The 23,987-nt window shown below is 48.6% G+C and overlaps 2 protein-coding genes across 2 annotated transcripts; both read right to left on the bottom strand.

Moving 5' to 3' along the window:
• Positions 1-177: 177 nt before the first annotated feature.
• ercc2 (excision repair cross-complementation group 2) lies at positions 178-12,579 on the bottom strand. Its single transcript, XM_056611229.1, has 23 exons — positions 12,370-12,579; positions 11,849-11,948; positions 11,620-11,697; positions 11,171-11,233; positions 10,851-10,964; positions 10,119-10,235; positions 9,822-9,938; positions 9,222-9,345; positions 8,576-8,672; positions 8,146-8,279; positions 7,407-7,575; positions 6,696-6,814; positions 6,368-6,437; positions 5,503-5,572; positions 5,290-5,391; positions 5,140-5,203; positions 4,764-4,885; positions 4,221-4,313; positions 3,788-3,860; positions 3,479-3,549; positions 2,883-3,026; positions 2,197-2,340; positions 178-1,418 (listed from the first exon to the last, which is right to left on the bottom strand). The coding sequence occupies exons 1-23, from the start codon at positions 12,372-12,374 to the stop codon at positions 1,326-1,328; spliced, it is 2,283 nt and encodes a 760-aa protein (XP_056467204.1). The 5' UTR covers positions 12,375-12,579; the 3' UTR covers positions 178-1,325.
• A 2,160-nt stretch (positions 12,580-14,739) lies between these two features.
• Positions 14,740-16,269, bottom strand: zgc:154093 (uncharacterized protein LOC777623 homolog). Its single transcript, XM_056612218.1, has one exon. The coding sequence runs from the start codon at positions 15,906-15,908 to the stop codon at positions 14,823-14,825; it is 1,086 nt and encodes a 361-aa protein (XP_056468193.1). The 5' UTR covers positions 15,909-16,269; the 3' UTR covers positions 14,740-14,822.
• Positions 16,270-23,987: the final 7,718 nt, after the last annotated feature.

Genomic DNA, 23,987 nt, shown 5'->3' with positions numbered 1-23,987 from the left:
GATCATATTAAAATACTACTATTAATTATCAGGTTATATTATTGAAAGACTTTGAATAATAGCGTGTGATTTGAGTGAGGAATAGGATGTGGGGCATGAGAGCTGGGAAGAGGGTCATGTAGGATGAGGAAATGACGAAAATGTAAAATTACAAATCTTAAATACTGAATGAGAAAAAAGGAAAAGTCAGTCATGCGAGTAAAGAAAAACATTTTGTATTTGAGGATTCGGGTTGAAAAACAGATACAAATATATTTTTATAAAAAGACATCTATGTACAGCTGCGAAAACCAAACGCAGAAAATCTCACTTCAACAAAAGTATCTGTACGACAGACACTAGACCAACACCAGGCTCGGCCAAGTTAGAAAACCACTTGTGTACTCGTAAAACATATTTAGATTCCATTAAAGAGCTACTAATCCCTTAAATCAAACCAAGGGACCAGCAACACCGCTGGTGGAACAGGGCATCGCAACTGCTGCTTCTAATTGGCCGACACACGACTTCACCATTCATAAGATGACAAGAGACCAATCAGAAACCAGCACGCCGTTGCTCCACGATGTCTTCAGCGTTTGGTTGCTCTTTGAGGCGTGGTCAAAACACGTGAATGTAACGTTATTAATACGGTGTGCTAGCTGGTTCATTGACTGTCACAGATGTTTTGGTGAATGCCTTAAAACGAACTGCAAATATGCACAGAGAGTTAACACTTTTTAATAAAGTGACGGCTTGCTGCTGCTAATTTCGTTTAACGGTGATTAGTAATACTGAAGAGATCAGGGTGAGGAGACAAAGTCATGCAACCCCCTTTTTCAACCACTGGCCCACTTGTTTTAAGGTAGGTACCCTGCTTTAAATGTCCTGTTCCTTGACTCTATAAACACAATTTGGAATAAATACTTTCCCAAGAGCATTGATAGGTTGATTTGCAAACTAAGTCCTTACAAATCTGACATTGAGCTCAATGTATTCAAGTGTATTCATAATTTTGATAACAGAAAAAAGTACTAATTTTTAAGATCTGGAGTGATATAACGCATCACACCAGAGCGGCAGCAAAATAAGTTGAAATGAATTACAGAAATGAATTTGAACAGATAGATAATATACTGTGAATATGTGACTCAAAATCACCAGGAAGCACATGACTTTTCCCTGATTCAGTTAAACCCCACAGAGCGGGGTCTCCAAGTAGACTCCAGCACACGCTCCCGGACCACTTCGAGTCCGTTCCAGGGGACCAGCGTACCCCTGACAGTTGTTGCCTAGCAGCAACGTAGTCCCAGTGTCGTCATGGTGACAGCATGGATTGCATGTGGTCAGGCCTGGTGAGCCATTTGGCTGATCTTCTTCAGCATCTCCTCTGACTCCAGCTGTTCTATCGTCAGCAGTGACAGACCCAGCTGGTCCTCCTGGGGAGAGAGGGAGGAAGAGGGAGAGGGGGAGGGGGAGGGAGAGGGAGAGGGAGAGGGAGAGGGAGAGGGAGAGGGAGAGGGAGAGGGAGAGGGAGAGAGAGAGAGAGAGGGAGAGATTATGAGGTTGAAGTAGACACTGTTGTAGATCTGTATTCTCTCCACACTAGCACAATTTTAAAATAACCACTACTTGTTTTACCTTGACTAAATACATGTCAGAGGAAATAAAATAACAGTTATATTGCTTTTCAAATTCACTGAGAAATAAAAAAAGAACTAAAACAACTAAAAACTCAAACTAGAACTATAATTACCTTGAAATAAACATGGGACTCTGCAAGTTATAATCGAGTTTAAAACATGCTCAAGCAATGTTATGAACATGTTTATAACATGCAGAACCCCATGTTTATCACACATGACCCAGCATCCCCGGTGTGGCCGGTGGGCCGGGGGCCGGGGGCCCTACCTGAGACCCCGTTGTGGCCGGGGGCCCTACCTGAGACCCCGTTGTGGCCGGGGGCCCTACCTGAGACCCCGTTGTGGCCGGGGGCCGGGGGGCCGTAGCTGAGACCCCGTTGTGGCCGGGGGCCCTACCTGAGACCCCGTTGTGGCCGGGGGCCGGGGGCCCTACCTGAGACCCCGTTGTGGCCGGGGGCCCTACCTGAGACCCCGTTGTGGCCGGGGGCCGGGGGCCCTACCTGAGACCCCGTTGTGGCCGAGGGCCGGGGGCCCTACCTGAGACCCCGTTGTGGCCGGGGGCCCAGGACCGTACCTGTCTGAAGGGCTGGGCCATCTGCCTCAGGAAGTGCTTGGAGAGCTGCACCGTCTCGTCCACCGTGAGGTTCAGGCTGCCGTCGCTGATGTGCTCCTGGATCCAGCGGGGCAGCTTCCCCCGCTTGTCCGCCCGGGCGTAGCGCTGGTGGGGGGGGGGGGGAGAACATACCAGTCAGCCCCCGTCACTCTGGATCCCCGTAGACCAGTAGACCAGACTCAGCCGGTTTTGAATGCAACCCCATGTGAGGTATTACTCATAACCTAACCTAACCCCACCAACATCTGCCGGTTACATCAGTGACCCAGCGGACTCGTGCAAATGATGCACAACGGTGATGAGCATGAAGGATTAACATTTGTGATGTCACTTATATATTTCACCATGCAGTGTGTACATTGGAGGGGGGAGGGGCAGTGCTTTGGGAAAGTTTAATATTTTTTTAAACCCAAAAGCAATCCTTCACATTTTCCTAAACAATAAAAGACCCAGCACTTGAAACGACAACGATCGTAACAACTACAGAACCCACAAAAAAGAAAGACACAAACAACGACTATAACAGAAATAACAACTTTGACCTATAAAAGGTAGGTACTAGTAGTTAGCACCGTGTACTAGAATGAGTGCAGAGGCTCACGTAAAACATAAGGACCAGACAGACAGACAGACAGACAGACACACACCTTGTCAGCGAAGATCATGAGCCCGTAGTCCGTCTTGCCCCTGATGACCCGGCCCACGCACTGGGCCGCATGGCGCATGGCGTCGAACGTCAGGAAGTCGTTCTCCCGGATCTGGAACTGGTCCCGGAGGTACTCCAGACGCGCCTGGAGACAGAAAGACAGACAGAAAGAGAGACAGACAGACAGACAGAGAGAGAGAGAGAGACACACAGAAGCAGACAGAGACAGAGAGAGACACAGACAGACAGACAGAGAGAGAGACACAGAAGCAGACAGAGAGACACAGACAGACAGAAACAGAGACACAGATAGACAGAGAGAGAGACACAGAAGCAGACAGAGAGAGACACAGACAGACAGAGAGAGACAGACAGAGACATAGACACGTGCAGACAGACAGAGAGAGCATCCGAGAGAAAGAGAGAGCGAGAGACAGAAAGAAAGACAGACAGAGGAAAACAGAATGTGTGTGAGAATGTGTAAGAACAATGAAGAAGCTTATGCGTTAAGTTAAAATATATTATGTGTGGGCTGACGAGTAGGACAGACGGGATGCACAGACAGACAGACAGACAGACAGACAGACCGACACTGACCTTCAGAATGCGGCTCTGTGTGTAAACATAAGGGACTCCGAACATGATCACTGCCCGACCAAAGTGGTGCACTGTGGGAAACACAAAACACTGTTGAACTAAACATATACGTTCGCATTGTTATGCATGGTGTCTCGTACGAGAATGAGATTGGATTCATGGTAAAACCTGAGCAATAGCTCAGCAATCTTTGGCCTTGCTCGTCAATAGTCAAAAGCATTTATTGATTGATTGGTCGATGAAATCCTGCTTGGCTTCAGGACCAACAAAGTAGGTCATTTCTAAGTGTGTGTCATAGTGGCAAAGTACCAAAATCGATTCCTTCCGACACTTTTCCTCGGGCCACAGACAGAAGGATGGCTCCTCTCCCGTTCTCACATGCCTGGGGCAGAGAAGAGTGTCCTGGGTTAGAATCAGTAGGACTGGGAGCCTGGTTTAACCCTGGGTCCTCACAATGCATGTATAAACAAAAGTGTGCTTCAATTATGAGGGCAGTCTGAAATTATGGATACGAGGAAAGTGAGCAACATTGATTTATTGTGAGTCAGTGTGCAACAGTGTGGGTGCGTGCATTGGCTGACTCTTGTGTCACATTAAGTGGTAGCGAGGAAAGAGTGTCATGTACATATGAGAATTGAAGGCATTGTATGAGGCATTGTGGGGACAGTGTATCTGTAGATACCAGTTCTTTGTGTGTATAAGTAAATGCGAGGACAATATGGAAGCATTTCGGAAGTCTGACCTCCTGGTATTTCTCCAGAGCCATGCTGGTCTCTGCAGCATCTGGCGTCTCAATGAAGATCAGCTTGTTCCTCTGGATGTTCTCCAGGATTCCCTGGACACAGAACACCGAGGATGTTAACAGTCAGAAGGAACACGGCTGGATCCTTGATTAAAACCATTGTTGTCGACTGCATGGATTTCAACAGGCTCTGCTGTCTGGACAGTGAGGACAGACCGGGAACTCGGTGGAAAGGGAGAAGGGTCGGCCGTAGCATGGGTCCACCGGTCGGAATCAAATCTAGGTTAGTAGCCAGGGAGCTGGTCAGCACACTACGAGTCATTCAAATTAGAATTTGTTGTTGTGGTGTGTTCACACATGTAGGGCTATAACCAGTGCATCGCCAGAGACGTGATCCGTGACAGGTAACGGCTCTAAAGAGAGAAGGTCTCAACAGGAGAGGAGCGGGACTGGTCTCGACCCCGCCCCGGGTCGGGTCAGGGGCTGGGGTGAGGGTGGGGGTGAGGGTGGGGGGGGGGGGCGGTGTCCCGGCCCGGTTCTCACCTGTTCATACCAGGACGCCACGATGTTCTCCATGTACATGTAGCTGGTGAAGAACGCCACGATGCCGTCAGGGACCACCCCGGACAGCTCCAGCAGCAGGTTGCCGTAGTTACGGATCACAGCTGCGGAAGGGGACGAATGGAGCCAAACAAATATAAAGTACACACACACACACTGAGAATTTGACTAAGAGTCAATTAAATATTACATTGTTTAAGGTGGACAACAATAGTGACATAAAAGTATCAAAGAACATATAGAATGTATATTTTAGTCATTGTCACATTTGTTGTTTATCCTCACTGGGTTTGATAGTCATGCCTGGTGGTGTGAATGTAAAAGAAAAAATCCAAATCCCAAAATATTCCCCACTGACCAAAGTCTTCTCTGGTCTCAAACTTGGAGCTCAGGGCCACCTGGTCGTTCCCCCGGCCCACGATCTGCGGAACGCCAACAGAGGTACATGAAGCTACAGCAGGGACACACGGTCACTGTCTGAACAGGATGTCTGTACGAGGGGACCCACCAGGGGACAGAGGCAGGTCCGCGCCAGTGTCATGGTGAAGGACGCCACGGTAACGGGGCGGAAGTCCAGTATTTTTGGATAGATGTCCAGCGGGGAGAGAGTCTGCAGTGTAGTACACAAAAAAACGTCAATAGCTGAACCCTCTCTATTTGTCATCGATATCATCGTGTTGTGGTATTGTATGGTGAGGTTCATAGGTCAGAGGTCACCTACCCCGGACGTGATGATGACCGACTGGAACCTCTCGAAGACTGGCTTGATGGCGATTGACGGGTCCATGCAGCTGAAACACACCAGAGCAGAACCCTTGAAGAACTGTACACACTTTAGAGAGGCTTAGACCTACAATGCAAGACTAGTGGACACAAGAAGTATTACTACTTATCAGAAAAAAAATTGGAGGGACATGCAAACGTTTTAAAAATAAAATGTACTTTTCACTCTCTAAAAAGATACTTAGTCTAACCATGCATTTGGGGACCCCAAGTGTAATCAAATGTCCATTTGGTGGCCTACCTTGAGATAACTATTGTATAACGCAAAGTCCCAGAGTGGAATCTAAAGAATGAAAAGCTTTCAAGGTGGCTTAAACATCTCTCTGTTCTTACTGAAGTTGCACTGAAAAACAAGCAAAGGGTCTATCAACTAAATTGTCCTCACATCACGTTGGATTTAGAGTCAGTGCTGAACCAGATTCAAGTAACTGCAAGACAAAGTATCTCAGTGGAAACCATCGTCAAGGCGAAACCAGTTGAACCCTACTGGGACTGGAAGTCACCTGAAGTGACAGGGTGAACCCAGTGGAGCGGTACTGGGACTGGAAGTCACCTGAAGTGACAGGATGAACCCATTGGAGCCGTACTGGGACTGGAAGTCACCTGAAGTGACAGGGTGAACCCAGTGGAGCCCTACTGGGACTGAGTCACCTGAAGTGACAGGGTGAACCCAGTGGAGCCCTACTGGGACTGGAAGTCACAGGGTGAACCCAGTGGAGCCCTACTGGGACTGAGTCACCTGAAGTGACAGGGTGAACCCAGTGGAGCCCTACTGGGACGGAGAGGGTTAGGGTCGGGCTCACCTGAAGTGCAGCACGGGGTTAGCGATGGAGGGGGTGCGGTCCTCAAAAGGCTCGATGATGATGGTGAACCCTGGGGGGGAGGGGGTGCGAAGAGCAGAGACAGCAGCCTTAACACGACGCTGAACATGCAACACGCGTGTCCTTCTGCAGGCCCTCCAGAGCCTTAGACCCGGCTCATTGGTGGGTCAACTGCGTTGGCCAACATTATATTGATGTGTCTATTGTGCTTCGTTTCAGTTTTATTCTACGACCAATACAATTAACTCAAACGTCCAGAAGTACATTCACATTCACATGAGGACGTTCATGAGTTCAGGAGAGGCCGTACCCTGACTGTAGGTGCTCACTAGCGTCGCGAAGTTGGAGATCAGAGTGATGGCGGAGAAGTCTGTGATGTCAGAGATCTCCAGGGTCCTGAGGAGCGACCGCAACCTCTCCGCACAGAACCTGACGACACACACAAATACACACATCACTCACAGAACCACACACACGCACACATACAGAACTGACAATACAAACAAATATACACATCACACACAGAACTGACGATACACACAAATACACACATCACACCGAACTGACAAGACAAACAAATATGCACATCACACACACAGAACTGACGATACACACAAATACACACATCACACACAGAACCACACACACACACACACCGAACTGACAATACAAACAAATATACACATCAAACACACAGAACTGACGATACACACATCAGACACAGAACCACACACGCACAGACACAATCTGGCAACACACAAAAATACACACACATAACCTGACAATACAAAAAAATATAAACCTCACACACACACACACAACCTGACAATACAAACGAATATCCAATTCAAACACAAAGAACCTGACAATACACCCAAATACATACACAAAGATCTGACAATACACACACATCACACACTACCAGACAATACAAACAGATATACACATCACACACACAGGACCTGTCAATACACACAAATACAGACACGGGACCTGACCAATGCATGGTTCCGGGACTGACCTGAGGGGCTTGCGGTCGATGCAGACCTTCTGGAAGATGTCCTTGAGGAACTGGGGGGCGCTCTCCTGCACCACATGGTGCACGCGCAGGCGGGACTTCAGGTACTCCAGGAAGCGCTTCAGGAAGCCCACAAAGTGCTCCGCCGTGCGGATGCTGCCCGGAACCGCCTCTGAGACACGGACACACCGACAGACAGACAGGAGGAGGACCGACAGACAGACAGGAGGAGGAGAGACAGACAGACAGGAGGAGGAGAGACAGACAGGAGGAGGACAGACAGACAGACAGGAGGAGGACCGACAGACAGACAGGAGGAGGAGAGACAGACAGGAGGAGGAGAGACAGACAGACAGACAGACAGACAGGAGGAGGAGAGACAGACAGACAGACAGGAGGAGGAGAGACAGACAGACAGACAGGAGGAGGAGAGACAGATAGACAGACAGATAGGAGGAGAGACGGACGTGCAGGAGGAGAGACAAGCGTGCGAGGAAGAAAACAAGGAGCAATTATTGGATAAAGAAAATACCAAATTTATATTAAAATTGAATGTAGCCTTTAAATATATTTAAATAACTATAACTACTAATACTGTAACATTTAAAAATATGAAATAGATAGAAGATAGAAGTCCTAAACATATTTCACTTTATTCCTGGAATTATGAAGTGGGAAACGATGTAGTGACCCGTGTCCCGTTGAGTGACACGGGTCACTACATTTCCCATAAAGTGCCCACCTTGAAGAACCTCAGCGGGAAGGACCGGGTTGCCAAGGTAAACATCCGTTACCCTGGCAACGTTGGCTTCCTTCAGCCCCTCGACCAATCGCCGGTACTCCTCCTTCAGCTTGGCCGCGTCCGTCTCCTTTATCCTATCAGAGAGCGGAGGAGGCGGAGCCAAGGGTGTCACAGGATGAGCAAACTCTGGGCTTTGTTTTCGGTCGCGCACGGACACTTGCACACATCCACACAGTTGTGTCAATTTATGTTTTTCTTAAAGGCACTACAGAAAAAATCCACTTTTCCAACTTTTGAATGGACAATTAAAGAAATATACTGCAAAGTAAATTATTAATAATTTTCGAGTTTAAATAAATAAATCGAAATAGATGCAGAGACTAGCATTGCACGCTAGACCATGTCGACCTTTGACCCCAATAGTCCTTACTTTTGTATGGTGGTCTGGAGGGTCTCCACGTTGCTAGTGCAACGGTCCAGGGTCCGCCTGGTGATGTTCACACTCATGGAGTCGATACACACGTTGTCTGGGGGGGAGGGAGAGGGAGAGGGAGAGGGAGAGAGAGAGAGAGAGAGAGAGAGAGACACACACACAGACAGAGAGAGAGTTGCAGGTATGATAGAAAAGGAAGTTCATCTCTAGATCTTAAAGCGGATCCACAGTGGGTGAAGGAGAGGTACGCGGTTCATCTCTAGATCTTAAGGCGGTTCCACAGTGGATTAAAGGACAGGTACGCGGTTCATCTCTAGATCTTAAGGCGGTTCCACAGTGGATTAAAGGACAGGTACGCGGTTCATCTCTAGATCTTAAAGCGGTTCCACAGTGGATTGAAGGAGAGGTACGCGGTTAATCTCTAGATCTTAAGGCGGTTCCACAGTGGATTGAAGGAGAGGTACGCGGTTCATCTCTAGATCTTAAAGCGGTTCCACAGTGGATTAAAGGAGAGGTACGCGGTTCATCTCTAGATCTTAAAGCGGTTCCACAGTGGATTGAAGGAGAGGTACGCGGTTCATCTCTAGATCTTAAAGCGGTTCCACAGTGGATTAAAGGACAGGTACGCGGTTCATCTCCCCACCGATGTTGTGGGCCTCGTCAAACACCACCACAGCCTTCTTGGTCAGCTCCTTGGACACCAGGTCTGCTATCTTGGGGTCCAGGAGGTAGTGGTAGCTGTACACCACGATGTTGGCATGGAGGATCTGCAGAACGACCAGTAGCAGAATGAGAACCCTTAATAGTTCACAACCTCACTCATTAAAGCGAGGTGGAGCGGTGAAATAAACGCTTTGGACATTATGCCAGACTTATCACGGAGACGGTAGCGGTATCTCCCAGAACCTTCCACTAGGAGTCCAGCTGGCGCTGCACTATCCTGACAACATGTCAATCTTGGTTAATATTGCTGCTTCAGGGAACCTCTACCTGCCAAAACACCGATCTAGAAGAAAATTCTCCAAACCGAATGATTTCCTATTTCCACCCCTGAAGGCGTCTCAATGAATGTATTGTGTTTGGGTCCTGTGGGGGGGCAGGAGAGTGTAGCGGTCAGGGTGCTAGACCTCCAGTCTGAAAGGTACTTGGTTCGATCCCCAACGTCTGCCACCTATCTGTAGGCGTCCTGGGGCCTGTCCCTATGTCTGTGTGTCTACAGACTGGTGAGTGGATGATGACTTACGGCCTGGCGGGCCAGGAAGTACGGACACCAGCCCTTCTTCTGGCCAAACTCCTTCAGGTCGTCCAGGTTGTACACCCCGGGGGGCAGGGGTACCTGCCGGCCAATAGCATCAAACCCCTGTAAGGGGGGAAACACACACACACACACACACAGTGATGTAGAACTTGACGGAAAATGTAACAAAAAATTTAAAATAAACGTAAACGTCTGTACGAGAGAGCCATGACATTGAGCCATGACAGGCCAGTGTGCTGTGATGGCCGGGGCGTGGTGGGTCGGAGGGGGGGGGTCTCTGACCTCGTAGAAGCGACAGAAGGGCAGGCTGGGGTCACTGTGACGCTGCGCCCGGATGTACGAGGCCGTCCGCGAGTGGCACCCCCTGTCAACCTCCTTCCCGATGCGGAGGGCACTCACCTGCACCGGGAACACACGAGGGGTTAATACTGGGTTAAGACATGGTATACACGCCTAAAACACACGAGGGGTTAATACTGGGTTAAGACATGGTATACACGCCTAAAACACACAAGGGGTTAATACTGGGTTAAGACATGGTACACACGCCTAAAACACACAAGGGGTTAATACTGGGTTAAGACATGGTATACACGCCTAAAACACACAAGGGGTTAATACTGGGTTAAGACATGGTACACACGCCTAAAACACACAATATACGTTTTTTAAGCGTGAAGAACCCTGGACCATTTACTATTTTTTACTTTGTTTATATATACCGTTTTTGCACTTTTTAGAAATTAGAAATTACTTATTTTATTTCACTTTACTTTTAAACGTAATGCACCGTGGGTCTGAGACAAACTACATTTTGATTCCTCTATTTGTCTTGGACATTTGTTGGAATTGACAATAAAGCTGACTTTGACCTTTGACAACACATGGTATAACACACGATACAACACATGTGGTACCCCGAGTCATAACATGAACGTGCGTCTGCTGGGATAGGTATCTTCAAGGTGCCTATCGAGGCTCTTAACGAGGCTCCTAACGAGGCTCCTGACTGACCTCGGGGTGGATGCAGAGGTTCTTCCTGGAGGACAGGGCCAAGGCCAGGAAGTTGTTGGCCTCTCCGGTCTCCTTGCAGTGGAACTCAATCAGCTTCCTCAGCTCCTCCACCACCTATTGGATCAGAAAACTTTATCGTCCATCCACTGTGACAGAACACGGTCTTTAACAGACCTATTATATTAAAGATATAATATCAATCTTTTTTTAATATTCAGGGTGTATTTTAGTGCTTGTGTCTTCCTCAAAAGGCTCATCAAAGCATCTACGTTCTGATGTGACAGCCACACAGCGGCAGACCGCGGCCTTGCAGTACAGACCTTCTCGATCTCAGGCACCGTCCGCGAGCAGTAGATCAGCTTGGTGATCTCCAGAGGGTAGGCCTGTGAACAGACGTAACACACTGAAGAGGAGCGCAGGTAGGAGGAAGACAGTCGTTTATTTTCACCTCCAACACCCCGTTAATTCGGTTTCATAGGACTTTAGAGAACAGTTGTTGTCGGGCCGGTGAATATCAAAAACGAAGTCAAGTGACGCATCAGAAATGTATATAAAAAGGTTCAGAAATGTATATTAAAAGGGGTGCTTGTAATAGGGATATAACAAAAGTAATTTTGTGATATTGTTGTCGTTATTGATAACATATAAACACTTCAAGGAATACAACAGATAAAAATGAATCAAACCCCATGTAGATTGAAGAAGGTCTAAGTTATTAAACTGTGTTTCCCATAAAGAGCAGGGAGTATGGACCGTCCATCACACTGACCTTCTGATACGCAAGGATAAGAGACAGCAGAGAGATGGTTTTCCCGGTTCCAGACGGCATCTCCAGAACGCCATGGCCCTAAACGTAAACATCATGACAAAAACATCCCCTCTCCGTTTCTAACCATTCCTTTATCTCATGTTCCCATCAGATTAAAGATGTAGGATAATGTCAGACAGTAGCATTACAATATAGTACTGGCAATGCGTTCATCTAAAGTTGCAGCTACCTTGGCGTCCAGTGTCCGTTTCAGCTCTAGCATGTACGAGTACTGTTCCGGATAGATGTAGTCATAGGGGAAATACACCAGCAAACCCTCGATGTTCAGCCTGTTGGTTTAAAGAGTGTGAGGCAACACATCAAGTTACTGACACAGACGAGGCGCTGAAGTTTATATAAAGCAGCTGATTGAAGATAAAATGTATCTCAGCAAGGAACCTTAACACAACCACTATAACAGATGAATGAATGAAGGATAATGATGACAGCTTCTGATATGAGGCATGGTGTTTGTATGGAAAGGTAATGGAGTAAAGATAAGTTAAGTGGAGTTAGGTTTAACGTTACATTGGACATTCGCGAGATTATGGATAATTAAAGCAATCGTTAAATCACTTTTAAACAAATAATGCATTGATCACATCAGCGCTCATCTAAGAGCCCAGAATGAATGCGAGGATTTACTCACAATAATGCTGCTGTATGCCAGCTTATTTATTCAATATAGTTTAGTGTCAGCAGTAAACTTACTTCATGTTTGCAAGAGCAGTTGCAGACGCTTTTCCCTTTTGCACGTCACTTTCAATAACGCTAAATATCCACTTTCTGTACCTAATACAATGCAATACAATGCAACACTTCACTGCATTGGTGAAGTGCGTGTGACAATATAGCCGGTGCAAAAGTATTTCCGGTTCATTATTTTCAAAATAAAATATCTTCTTACCAAGAAAATAAAAGCACGTGGCCATCGTCTTGGAAACAGAACTTAAACTGTTTGTTTTCCCGTTAGTTTTTTTTCGGAGTGTCTATTCGTACCCCTGGTACTTGGCCTTTGCCAGACAGTTTGGCTAAAGACACCCTATATTTCATGTACTCCCCCTAAAAGGCCAATTTATATGCAACAATTGCATTACTGTCTTATTTCACACCTTTTGTAATTTTCTCCTAATTCTACCTGACAACAATGTTTTTTTCTTCTTTAAAGGAACACCAGCCGTGGATAATATACTCTATACGACAGTTATGAAGAGTTCCACCTAGCAATGAAAGCATGGAGTGCAGAGGGCTACCATCCAATGCAAAAAGAGAGATCTGAAAAGATACACTGTTCAGATACAACCGTCTAAGTACATTTAAGTAATCTAAATTTACCCTTTCTTGTGTCCATTATGGTGTCAGGAAGAGGTCAGTAATGTTTGATCCAATGCAATCAATTTATATTTGGAAAGAAAATCATTTATTCACATTCACTATTGTTCACTAGGACTAAGAGACATATCTTATTCTTTCACATTCATTAATCATCATTAATTGCACCAGGGTACAAATAGCATATACCGATAATTGTACCAGGGGTGCAAATAGCCTCACCCTTTTTTCTTGTGTTGTGCTGCTACATTAATTATGTTACCAAACAGACACCAGCAAAACATATTCATAGATGTATCTGTGTGTGTGTGTGTGTGTGTGTGTGTGTGTGTGTGTGTGTGTGTGTGTGTGTGTGTGTGTGTGTGTGTGTGTGTGTGTGTGTGTGTGCGCACGCGTGCGTGCGTGCGTGTGTGTATGTGATAGAAGGTTTGAGTGTTACATGGATAGAAATTGCACACATGTCCATTGTATTTCGTAAAGGAATATATTTATTTATACATTTACAGTGATAGATATATATTCTCTTAATGATCAAATATAAACTACTGCGATGATATGGGATTCAACGGTAAGTCAAAACCAATGTTTTCATTTAAAAAATAAAATGAGCACTTACAAGTTCAAAACGATTTATTCGGTTTGACAAAAAAAATCGTCGTCTTCTTCGCTCTCTATGGTAATCACAATATCAAACATGAAAATCACTTGAAACGTTAATAATTCAGTTCTCTGAAATGGCGCTAGGTGGCATCCAAGGACACCAGTATCCATCTATCAACAATGACATGTGGAGCGCTTGGGCCAAAACACACACATTCTGCTTTGCTTAGTCAAGTGAAATCTTCAACAAATAGTCGTATAAAGATGCTGTTCTACATTACTAGGCCTACTTATCATCTGCATAATGACGCTGAAGAATACCATTTCTAAGGCAAGTTAAACGAATACATTTATGTGAACTTTTCAATTGAAATGCCTAAGCACTGTAGTGTGTACTAATTGTATTCAGAGGCGAGCATTGTACTAAACTTGTCATCGTCATCTTTATATAATTCATTATTTCTGAATGGACAGCAATCTAGCAAGAGGTGTGGCGACATCTGTTGTCAAAACGATGTACTGCAGTGTCTATATATTCAAATCACAGCTGTAGCTCTTCACAGACTATATTTACGAGAGAAATAGCAGAGGTTAGTCTCGGCGTGACTAGCACGAGACTGTGGTGAGCCAAGGGTTCCGTTTGCGTCCTCATTCCAGCAGTGGCCCCACTGTAATTTCCGGGTGTCCAGCCATTTAAAAAAACGTTCAAAAGGACCAGCCTTACGTCTGGCTTGGCTGTGGTCAAACTTAAACACAACACAACTGATGGCTTTTCAAGCACCTCCGGTCGGTTTGTATCCAGAGAGAAAACAACAACTTTCTCACGCCGTGAAGCACATTCCTACAGCGTGGCTGAATTTGAAAGCTGTCGTTTCCCCCTTAAATTCAGTTTTTTAGATTGTCTAAAAAATAGTAACCTCCTTTCTCCTTCTCTACTCCTCTCTTTCTCTCTCTCTCCCCCATCTTTCTGTCTCCCCCACTCACTCTCTTTCTCTCTCCCACTGTCTTTCTGTCTTTCTCGCTCTCTCTTCCTCCCTCTCCCTCACTCCCCCCCTATCTCACTGTCTCCCTTTTTCTCTCTGTCTCCCTCTCCCTCTTATCTCCTCTCCCCTGGCTCCCTCTCCCCTACCTCCCCCATCTCTCCCTCTGTCTGAACCCCTCTCCCCACTCCCAGGGCTGTAAAGCAGGAACACACCAGGGCCAGCTACAGCCCGCCGCTCAAAGCTCACAGCTCACAGCTCGCAGCGCTCGTCCACCTTCTTGTATCGCTCCATGATGCCAAGCACGTCCTCCAGGATCGAGGGGCCCAGGTCCAGGTTCAGCCCGGCCAAGGAGTCCGACCGGGAGATGGCCAGGTGGGGGGGAGCGGCCCTGAGCGACGCCACCCCCCCTGGGTGGATGGGGGTGGAGACGGAGGGGGCGACGGCGGAGGGGGTGACGGAGGTGGGGGCGACGGCGGTGGGGGCGAATGAGTGGGAGGCGACGGCGGAGGGGGTGCCGGGCGACTCGCTGCGGTCGCTCCTCAGGTCCTCGTTGCTCAGCCCGGCGTCAGAGTCCAGGCTGAGGCCCCTGTGCGGGCCCAGGGGCCCGCAGGTCTCGGAGACGGAGTCCTCGGAGGAGACCTCGGAGAAGGAGCCCGAGGAGGGCACCAGCTTGCGCATGGCGGCGGGGAAGGAGATGTCCCGGCAGGGCTCCGACGCCAGCCGGCCCCCCACCCCGCAGTCCCGCAGCGACGGGACGGGGCGCTGCTGCTGCTGCTGTTGCTGGCTCTGGGCGCCGCGGGACGAGTGCCCGTTGCTCGGGGCGGCGTGCCTGCGGCCGCCGTCCTCAGAGTGCGGCGAGGGGCCGTGGCCGTTGCCCTGAGCGGGGGCGGAGTCCTCCAGGTGGAGGCGGGGCGGCTTGGGCGGGGCCTGCTCGTGGGCGATGAACACGGGCATGGACACGGTGGACTTGAGCAGGCCGGCCGAGGAGTTGATGTAGTGGAAGCCGTTGTAGGAGTAGTCGTGGGCCCGGGGCCCGTTGGGGTCCGAGGGGGAGGGGCCGCCGTCGGCCAGGTGTCGCTCCACGCTGTGGGAGCGTCCCGGCCCCCCGCCGCCGGACCCGCGGCCCCCCTGGGCGGGCAGCATGTCCATCTTCCCCTGGAGGAAGCCCACGTCCCCGAACATGTCCCCCTCGCCCTGGGGCCCCACGTGGGCGCTGTGCCGCACGTCCCCCAGCGGGGGGCTGATCATGTCCCCCGACAGGACGTCCCGCAGCCGGATCTTCTTGCCCCTCTTGGGGGTTGTGGTCTTCAGGTACATGGGGGTCTTGGCCGGCATCCTGCGGTGTCTCGGTGGCCCTCTCTCAGCTCCGTAAAGGGTAAGGTAAGTCTCTCTCGGCAGTGGCTCCCACACTATTTTCCTATCTAGGAGGAGCGGGAAGGCATCCTGAGTTGGATCGGGTCCCACTTGAAGGTCAGCAGGCTCGGGGATGTTTGGTCTGGTATTCAGGGGTTAGCATCCACCAAACACCAGGAGGTTTCCAAGAAGAGGACGACAGCTGCAGGAACTCCACTCTTCAAGGGTGAGCTGTTGTAGAACGCACGTCTGTTGTAGCTCCAGAGCCTCTGGCGTATGTGGGTCGCTAGTGCTGCGTAGCATTAGCAACTCCAGAGGGGAGGGAGGGAGGGGATGTGGGGGGGGGGGGGGGGGGGGGGGGGGCTGCTCCTCAAACTGACACGTGACCACGGGGGAGAGGAGAAAAGGCCTTGACCCAGGATCTCTCTCTCTCTCTTTCTCTCTCTCTCTCTCTCTCTCTCTCTCTCTCTCTCTCTCTCTCTCTCTCTCTCTCTCTCTCTCTCTCTGTTGTTCTATCTGTCCCCGTCTCTTTCACTATGTCTCTCTTTATGTTGGTTTCCGTCCCTCTCTCTCTCTCTCTCTCTCTCTCTCTCTCTCTCTCTCTCTCTCTCTCTCTCTCTCTCTCTCTCTCTCTCTCTCTCTCTCTCTCTCTCTCTCTCTAAACGTCTCTCTCTCTCTCTCTCTCTCTCCCTCAGAGAGAGCCCATGTCCAAACAAACACCGGTCGTTCCTGTCCGGCACGACGCACACACGACTCCCCGGCGTCACGCCTACGCTCCTGGGCCTCTCTCCTCCTGAACTGCTCCTCCTCCCCCGATGAGGAAGACGAGGCGGGCGTGTGACGAAGAACAGACTGTGGTACTGTCCGTCCGTGCGTCCACGGCTCACAGACGGAGTGTGACTGGAGAGCGAGAGGAGCAGCGATCTGTGGAGAGAACAGACGGAGAGAGAGAGAGAGTCAGAGGGAGGGCATGACTAGGGGAGGGAGGGAGGGAGGGAGGGAGAGTGGGAGGGAGGAGGGAGGGAGGAGGGAGGAGGGAGGGGGGGAGGGAGGGGGGAGGGAAGGGGGGGAGAGGGAGGAATGGAGGGTGGTGGGACAGGGAAGAGGGGGGGGGGGAAGGAAAAGGACAGGGAGGGAGGGGGGGTAAGAGAGAGGCAAGAAGAGAACGACAGCGGAGGGAGGAGGCGAAGTGCAGGAAGAGAGAGAGGGAGGGAGGGAGGAAGGGAGGGAGGGAGGGAGGGAGGGAGGGAGGGAGGAAGGGAGGCGACCTGAGACAGAATGAGAAATAGTTAGAAAGATAGAGATGGAGCTGAAGAAAGAAGAATCGGAGAGAGGGAGGGAGGGAGAGGAGTGGGGGAGGAGATAGAGGGAGATGGGGTAGGAGTCATGGGTGTGTGTGGGTGTGTGGGAGGAGGGGGGGGGGGGGTACAAATCCTCCCACAGATGACAGTATTATTGGTCGGAAAACACTTGAAGAATTTTGACTCATTTGCTATGAGGGCTTTTCCTGGCCTAAATTGCCCAAATATGTGTGGGTTTGTGTGTGTGTGTGTGTGTGTGTGTGTGTGTGTGTGTGTGTGTGTGTGTGTGTGTGTGTGTGTGTGTGTGTGTGTGTGTGTGTGTGTGTGTGTGTGTGTGTGTGTGTGTGTGTGTGTGTGTGTTTGTGATATAGGACAGGGTCATTACAGTGAGTCACTGGCAATCTACACAGTAATATTAGTCACACATTCTTAGAACCACTGAAATGTGTTAGTTTAGCGGAAAGTATACCACCAGATGACAGGGAGTCCCTGGGTTGTGTGTGTGTGTGTGTGTGTGTGTGTGTGTGTGTGTGTGTGTGTGTGTGTGTGTGTGTGTGTGTGTGTGTGTGTGTGTGTGTGTGTGTGTGTGTGTGTGTGTGTGTGTGTGTGTCTCCCTGGCTTTCTGTGTGTGTAACTTGTTTGTGTGTGTGTGCACATGCGTGTCCCTATCTTCAGTGTGTGTGTGTGTGTGTGTGTGGTTGTGTGTGTGTTCATGTGTGCGGTGTGTGTGTGTCTCCCTGGCTTTCTGTGTGTGCAACTTGTTTGTGTGTGTGTGCACATGCGTGTCCCTATCTTCAGTGTGTGTGTGTGTGTGTGTGTGTGTGTGTGTGTGTGTGTGTGTGTGTGTGTGTGTGTGTGTGTGTGTGTGTGTGTGTGTGTGTGTGTGTGTGTGTGTGTGTGTGTGTGTGTGATGGTTTTTCAAGGCTCATTCCACAGATAAACAGAGTGAATTATGGGAGGCTTGAAAACAGAGTGAGTTATGGGGATCTTGTCAGGTCGCTCTAGGTCCTATGCTGCAGGGTCCCATCCTTTCGCCCGCCTCACCCACCCATAAAGACACGTATTGTGTTGGACACAAGGCGTCCACATTATGCTCATGTATGTGGAGTCACAGTGGACTCCCTGCTCCTAAAGACAGATATTTAGCCTCTGGACAAACACATAACCACAGCTGTTAGGCTCAACCACTTCAAAGCATACTTCTGGATTTTTAAACCAAGCTTGAAGCATTTCTTTTCACATGTCGTTCCTGGCGCGTATGTTTCAAATTAATTTGTCTATACATTTGTTTGTTTGACATGGACAAAGGTTAAGTTTGAAGCTGTACGTTTCCCATTACTTTCTATTTTTTTTACCTACATATAGAAAATCTAAAATATTGTAAAAAGTCTCTTTGAGCTGGATATGATCTACATTTATTTTTTTAATATTCCTTTAGAAATGTGCAATTGGATTAATACAAACGATGTGCCATAGAGTATACAACTATAACAAAGAGGACCATTCCTCTTTGTTATAAAAACAAAAGCCAACATTTCAGGGAAGCCATCATTCTAGACGGCATGTGAATGTTCACACTTCACACTTGCACATTAAAAGCTTTTAGAGCACACCATGGTTTTCTGTTTGTTCTTTGAAACCAGCGTGTTCAGGTTTCAGACTCCTTCAGCTCAACGTGTAAAAGTATACAGACTCTTTGGTTTTTGCGAGTGTGAAAATGTGTTTTACAGAAGCAAAGAGGAAGGGGATGGGTATGACACAGTAAAGAAGATGATTGAACATCTTTGTCTCGCTCTATATCACGGTTCTTTTGAGCCGCAAAATCTTCTCCTACATTGGGCCTCAGTGACCGAACCTCTACGCGTGTATTAAGGCATTGCTCATCCTCTTTCTTGAGCTGGGCCAAGCAGGCATGACTGTGCTAATTGGGTTGTGTGACAGTGAGTGTGTGTTACATCACAGCTCCATGTGAAGCTCCTGGGACATTCATACCTAAGGGTCAGGGGTTCAATTCCCTTCTCACAGAAGGGAACGAAGGGCGGACAAGGTTTGTGTCTCTACTTCCTGACTCAGGGGATACAAACCCTGGTCCTATGCGGCTGGCACATGAGCTGCCTGAGGTGGATGGGAGGTATTTCCTTTGGACGTTGCTAGAATGTGTTTCAGGTCCCTGCCTGTTGCACAGAGATGGGTGACCCCACCCATAAACCCTCAGGAGCTGCACCAGGCTGACCACCGCCTCTAACGCACTAAATCATCCCCAATTGCAAGACTGCTGGGGGGGGGGGGTTCAATCCCCCAGATCCTGGAGCGAGATGATCCCAGCCCACTCCCGCTTCCGAACGGCAGTTATCTGAGGTTAGGGAGGTGCTTTGGAGGAAGCATCTCGTCATTTGAATTAAATAGACTGATAATGTGATTAATACATAGAAGACAACATCCTGGTCCATAAAGCCCTAGGCTATTATAAGACAATCAATCCATTGTCTCTCCCCAGCTTAACTTGATCAGCGTCACAATAGACTAGACGATGAGATGGGCTGCAGCCTGTCTCTCCCTGGCCCGGTGAGTATTCAGCTGGGCTCCAGAGAACCTTGTATAGAGTGCCAGGCATGCTATCACTCACACCTCCAGAGGGGCCGGTCTAGGGGCCCCTAGCAGTCGCCCCCCCCCCCGGGCTGCCCATCTGGGGAGACGCGACACCTTGATGGAAAGAAGGGTCACTATGTATAACACACACACACATGTACGAAACAAACACATGCAAACACACCTGTCTTTCTCAAAAGAACCAAAACCAACACACGCTACAGCAGGTGAACCCAGTTGGCAGAAGATCTGTTGTGGTGAATTGCTTTCCACCTCAGATGAATCACAGACTTAAAAGGTTGTCTGCCTCTCTGGGTCTGTCTGTCTATCTACTACTGTCTACTCAGCTCATACTTAATTCGATTTTCTTAGGTCCTTTTCGGAAGGTTCCCTGTCCTCCATCTATTACACATTTTACTTTGAAATTGAATAGACTAAATAAGCTTCTCTCTCTGGCGCTCTGTGTCTCTCTGTCTGTCTCTCTCTGTCTCTGTCTCTGTCTCTGTCTCTCTCTCTGTCTCTCTCTCTCTCTCTCTCTCTCTCTCTCTCTCTCTCTCTCTCCCTCTCCCTCTCTCTCTCTCTCTCTCTCTCTCTCTCTCTCTCTCTCTCTCTCTCTCTCTCTCTCTCTCTCTCTCTCTCTCTCTCTCTCTCTCTCTCCCTCTCCCTCTCTCTCTCTCTCTCTCTCTGTCTCTCTCATGGCTACATCGTTTGATAGTCCTTCTGGTTTGTCAAGTCTTCTTCAAAGTTAGTCTTATCATGAGGGCAGACATTTTGTTTGTTCTTGCTGGAAGACAGACTGATAGTGGAGATATTTATTACCAGTCAGGATGTGTTTGCATTGGACGAGAGGTTTAAGTGTGTAAACAGTATGTAAACACTGAGTAATAACATTAACTCTACCGCCTACAAATTGTTAACGGACTGTGAAGTCATTGCTGCTGGTGGGAATTAAAATCAATAAATTGTTGGACTGGACACACGGACACACACACACACATACACAAAATCACCAACCATTGAAAAGAGAGGTTTTTAACTCACAAGTTACCACACTCAGGAAGGGTGCAACACTGTTAAAGAGGTCAAAGGTGAGGTCTGTGGCATCATACTGATGACCAAATGGGAGTAAACAGACTAATGGCTTTCACAGTTAAGACTTGGGAAGTGAGGTCATCACTGATGATGCAACCATGCAGTGCAGTGCTGACTGAGTGGCTACACATCTGTTTCTGCTCTCTGGAACGCACGTCTCTCTCACACACACACACACACACACACACACACACACACACACACACACACACACACACACACACACACACACACACACACACACACACACACAAACACCACCACCTCTGCTGCCATGATCTGAGGGTCAATGCACCGCCAGGTCTCGGACCCTCTCATCCCTTAAGGACTTCAGGCCCGAAAAAAGACACATTTGCGTGTAAACTAAACACACACACACACACACACACACACACACACACACACACACACACACACACACACACACACACACACACACACACACACACACCGGGCGCCCCCTCTCATTAACCGCAGCTATTGCGCCATGCGTAATTGCGCACAGCGGGTGGTTGTTGACAAACGCTCGTTGTCTGTGTTTATGTGGGTCTGATGACCGCATGTTCTAACAATATCCCTAGATGTTCTTAACATATGTAACAGAAAAGAGCGTGTGGACTGTAAGAGGTGCAGCGGGTTGAGGTTGGTGAGGAAAAGGCGCCACTTACTCTATATTAAACCCGTTGGGTCTGCCACAGATTTGGGCGCTTTGGGCATCCGCTCTATGGTTAGCCCATATGCATGTTGCAATATGGGAGATTAGCATAAGCAGGTCTGTGCCGTGCAGCGGACGTATAGCGGCGGCACGCGCTCATTATGTGATATATAGTCGCCTCTGACGTAATCTGTTCCTTCAGGAGTCTCGCCGTTTAACGTCCACCGATCGGTACCGGAGACAGGGAGAAAAAACTGAAAGTGGTAACAAGCCGCCATGATTACATTATATTAAATTAAATTAAATTACGATATCCGGTGGAACCACAGTGGTTATTTATTTTCTATAAATAAAGAACAGACACACAGACGCACACACACACACACACACACACACACACACACACACACACACACACACACACACACACACACACACACACACACACACACACACACACACACACACACACACACACACAGATGTTAAACACACATGTTTTTTCCACGGCATGGCCATACAATTGAAATCTCCCTAACTCTGCAGTTATAAACTTCATCTGTGTCCGAGGGAAGCGTATCTCTCGCACCACAGAGCTCTGGGACTGCTAAGCTCCTTAACACGAGTCTCCGGACCCGTTCTGACCCAGGTCTGGATGACAGGGCGTCCGTCAGCCCGTATAGAGGGACACTTCCCGCAGCACCCACGAGCCCAGGACCGTTCGAGCCGTCATTGTGTTCATTACAAAACCGCCCCGTTAGACCAGTTCTAGTTTCCACCTTTTTGTTTGTAACATAATAGAACCAAACCGATCTATTCAACAAGTGAGGCGCGCCTGCGCTCTAGCCCTGCTATTGGCCCCACGCGAGCTCACACATGTTCAAAATATCCCGAATATGTAACGTTATTTTAGCAAAAATATACTTGCCTGACGTGTTTCTCTCTATGAAGGGACAACAGTAGATATGTCCCGGAGCGCCGTATAGTCCACCGGTAGACGTCAGCTCCTCGGTCTCGGAAGGTAAACCTCTTACCGCGGTGTGTGCGGGATTGTTTGTGTGCGTGTGTGTGTCTGCGGCTGTGTGAATGGGTGTGTGTTTCTGGAGCCGACCAGAAGAGCCCAGAGAGGTCGGGACTGCTGGAGAAGGGCGGGGCCGCAGGCAGCTGGGAGCCAGAGAGCGGAGGGGGGCTCGGCCTGGCGTCCCGGTTCTCTCCCTGTCAGTCAGAGCAGAGGCTCTATTCCCGCCCAAGTACGGGGTGAACTTTCATTGGAGTTCAGTTCAGAGACTATATCCCCGTAAAGTGGATTAGGTCGTGTCCTCTTTTATGGCGTCTCGGATGGGATTTTTCTTTCCTGAAATAGGACAAACATCTGACAGCAGATTGCTGGTATTGTTTTTTTTAAGGACATTAACATCAAAAGGAAGTGTCACGGGATCCCCTGGCAGTCAGCCCCTCCTTGTGAAAGTGATCGGCATTAATTGGTCTCGAGGGGCCCACGTGACTAACATATCCAATTAGAGAACTATAACTACGATATAGCTACGACTAAATGAACTTTAACGAGGAAAATATTCGCCAACCAATAGCCGCTCTACAAAACAAAAGTCTTACGGTTTATATCTCAACTCTAATCTCTAAATGAGGGTCCAATTAAACATTTCGCTGTCTCAGGAACGCAGAGGACCACTGGAGCGATTAATGCAGAAGCGCGCGCCTTCGACGACGGCCGCAATGAGTTCCACCCGGTGGTTAATTACAGCTGCGGTAATTAACACCGAATAAATCCGGGGTAAGCAACCCGCAGACGTGGGCTCCTCGCGCGTAAAACGCAGACACGTCTCGTTCTGAGCTCCCGTGGGATGCGCTCAGAGCCAACTGGAACCTTTCATTATTCACGCATCCACACTTTGGTGCGTGTGCGCAACAGGCATCTGTATATTCTGCTGAACTGGCCGAAAGAACCACATGAGCTTTAGACAGTTGTATTTTATGTGCGTGATGCGTCTGGTTGAAATAGCAATAAAAGTCAATGGTTCAGATGCGACCAGTTTAATTCAAGCCAAGCTGCAATTGTGCCATTTCACAGGCATGCACGTGGCGTACGTAAACACACGCACCCGCGCGCACGCGTACGCACACACACACACACACACACACACACACACACACACACACACACACACACACACACACACACACACACACACACACAGGCACACACACACACACACACACACACACACACACACACACACACACACTTTTAAGGGTTTGAAGTGTGGATGGAATGTGTAAACAAGATAAGCAAAGACGGCAATTTTCACAGAACCCTAAAAGAGTATACACCATCCACGCACATGCATCTGTTGCACACCCACACACCAACACACACACACAGACCCACGCACAAACATTTCATGC

This window comes from Gadus chalcogrammus, chromosome 16, assembly GCF_026213295.1.
Source record: "Gadus chalcogrammus isolate NIFS_2021 chromosome 16, NIFS_Gcha_1.0, whole genome shotgun sequence".
NCBI classification, from domain to species: domain Eukaryota; kingdom Metazoa; phylum Chordata; class Actinopteri; order Gadiformes; family Gadidae; genus Gadus; species Gadus chalcogrammus.
Note: the sequence above shows the minus strand (reverse complement) of the source record. Positions and strands in the feature narration are given on the sequence as shown.

Coding starts and splice junctions, on each gene's coding strand:
- ercc2 (XM_056611229.1), bottom strand. Junction 7,576..8,145: donor TCCCGCTGAGGTTCTTCAAG/GTGGGCACTTTA, acceptor TCCGTGTCTCAG/AGGCGGTTCCGGGCAGCATC. Junction 2,341..2,882: donor TCATGATCTTCGCTGACAAG/GTGTGTGTCTGT, acceptor CCCCCCCACCAG/CGCTACGCCCGGGCGGACAA.
- zgc:154093 (XM_056612218.1), bottom strand. CDS start 15,908: ATGCCGGCCAAGACCCCCATGTACCTGAAGACCACAACCCCCAAGAGG.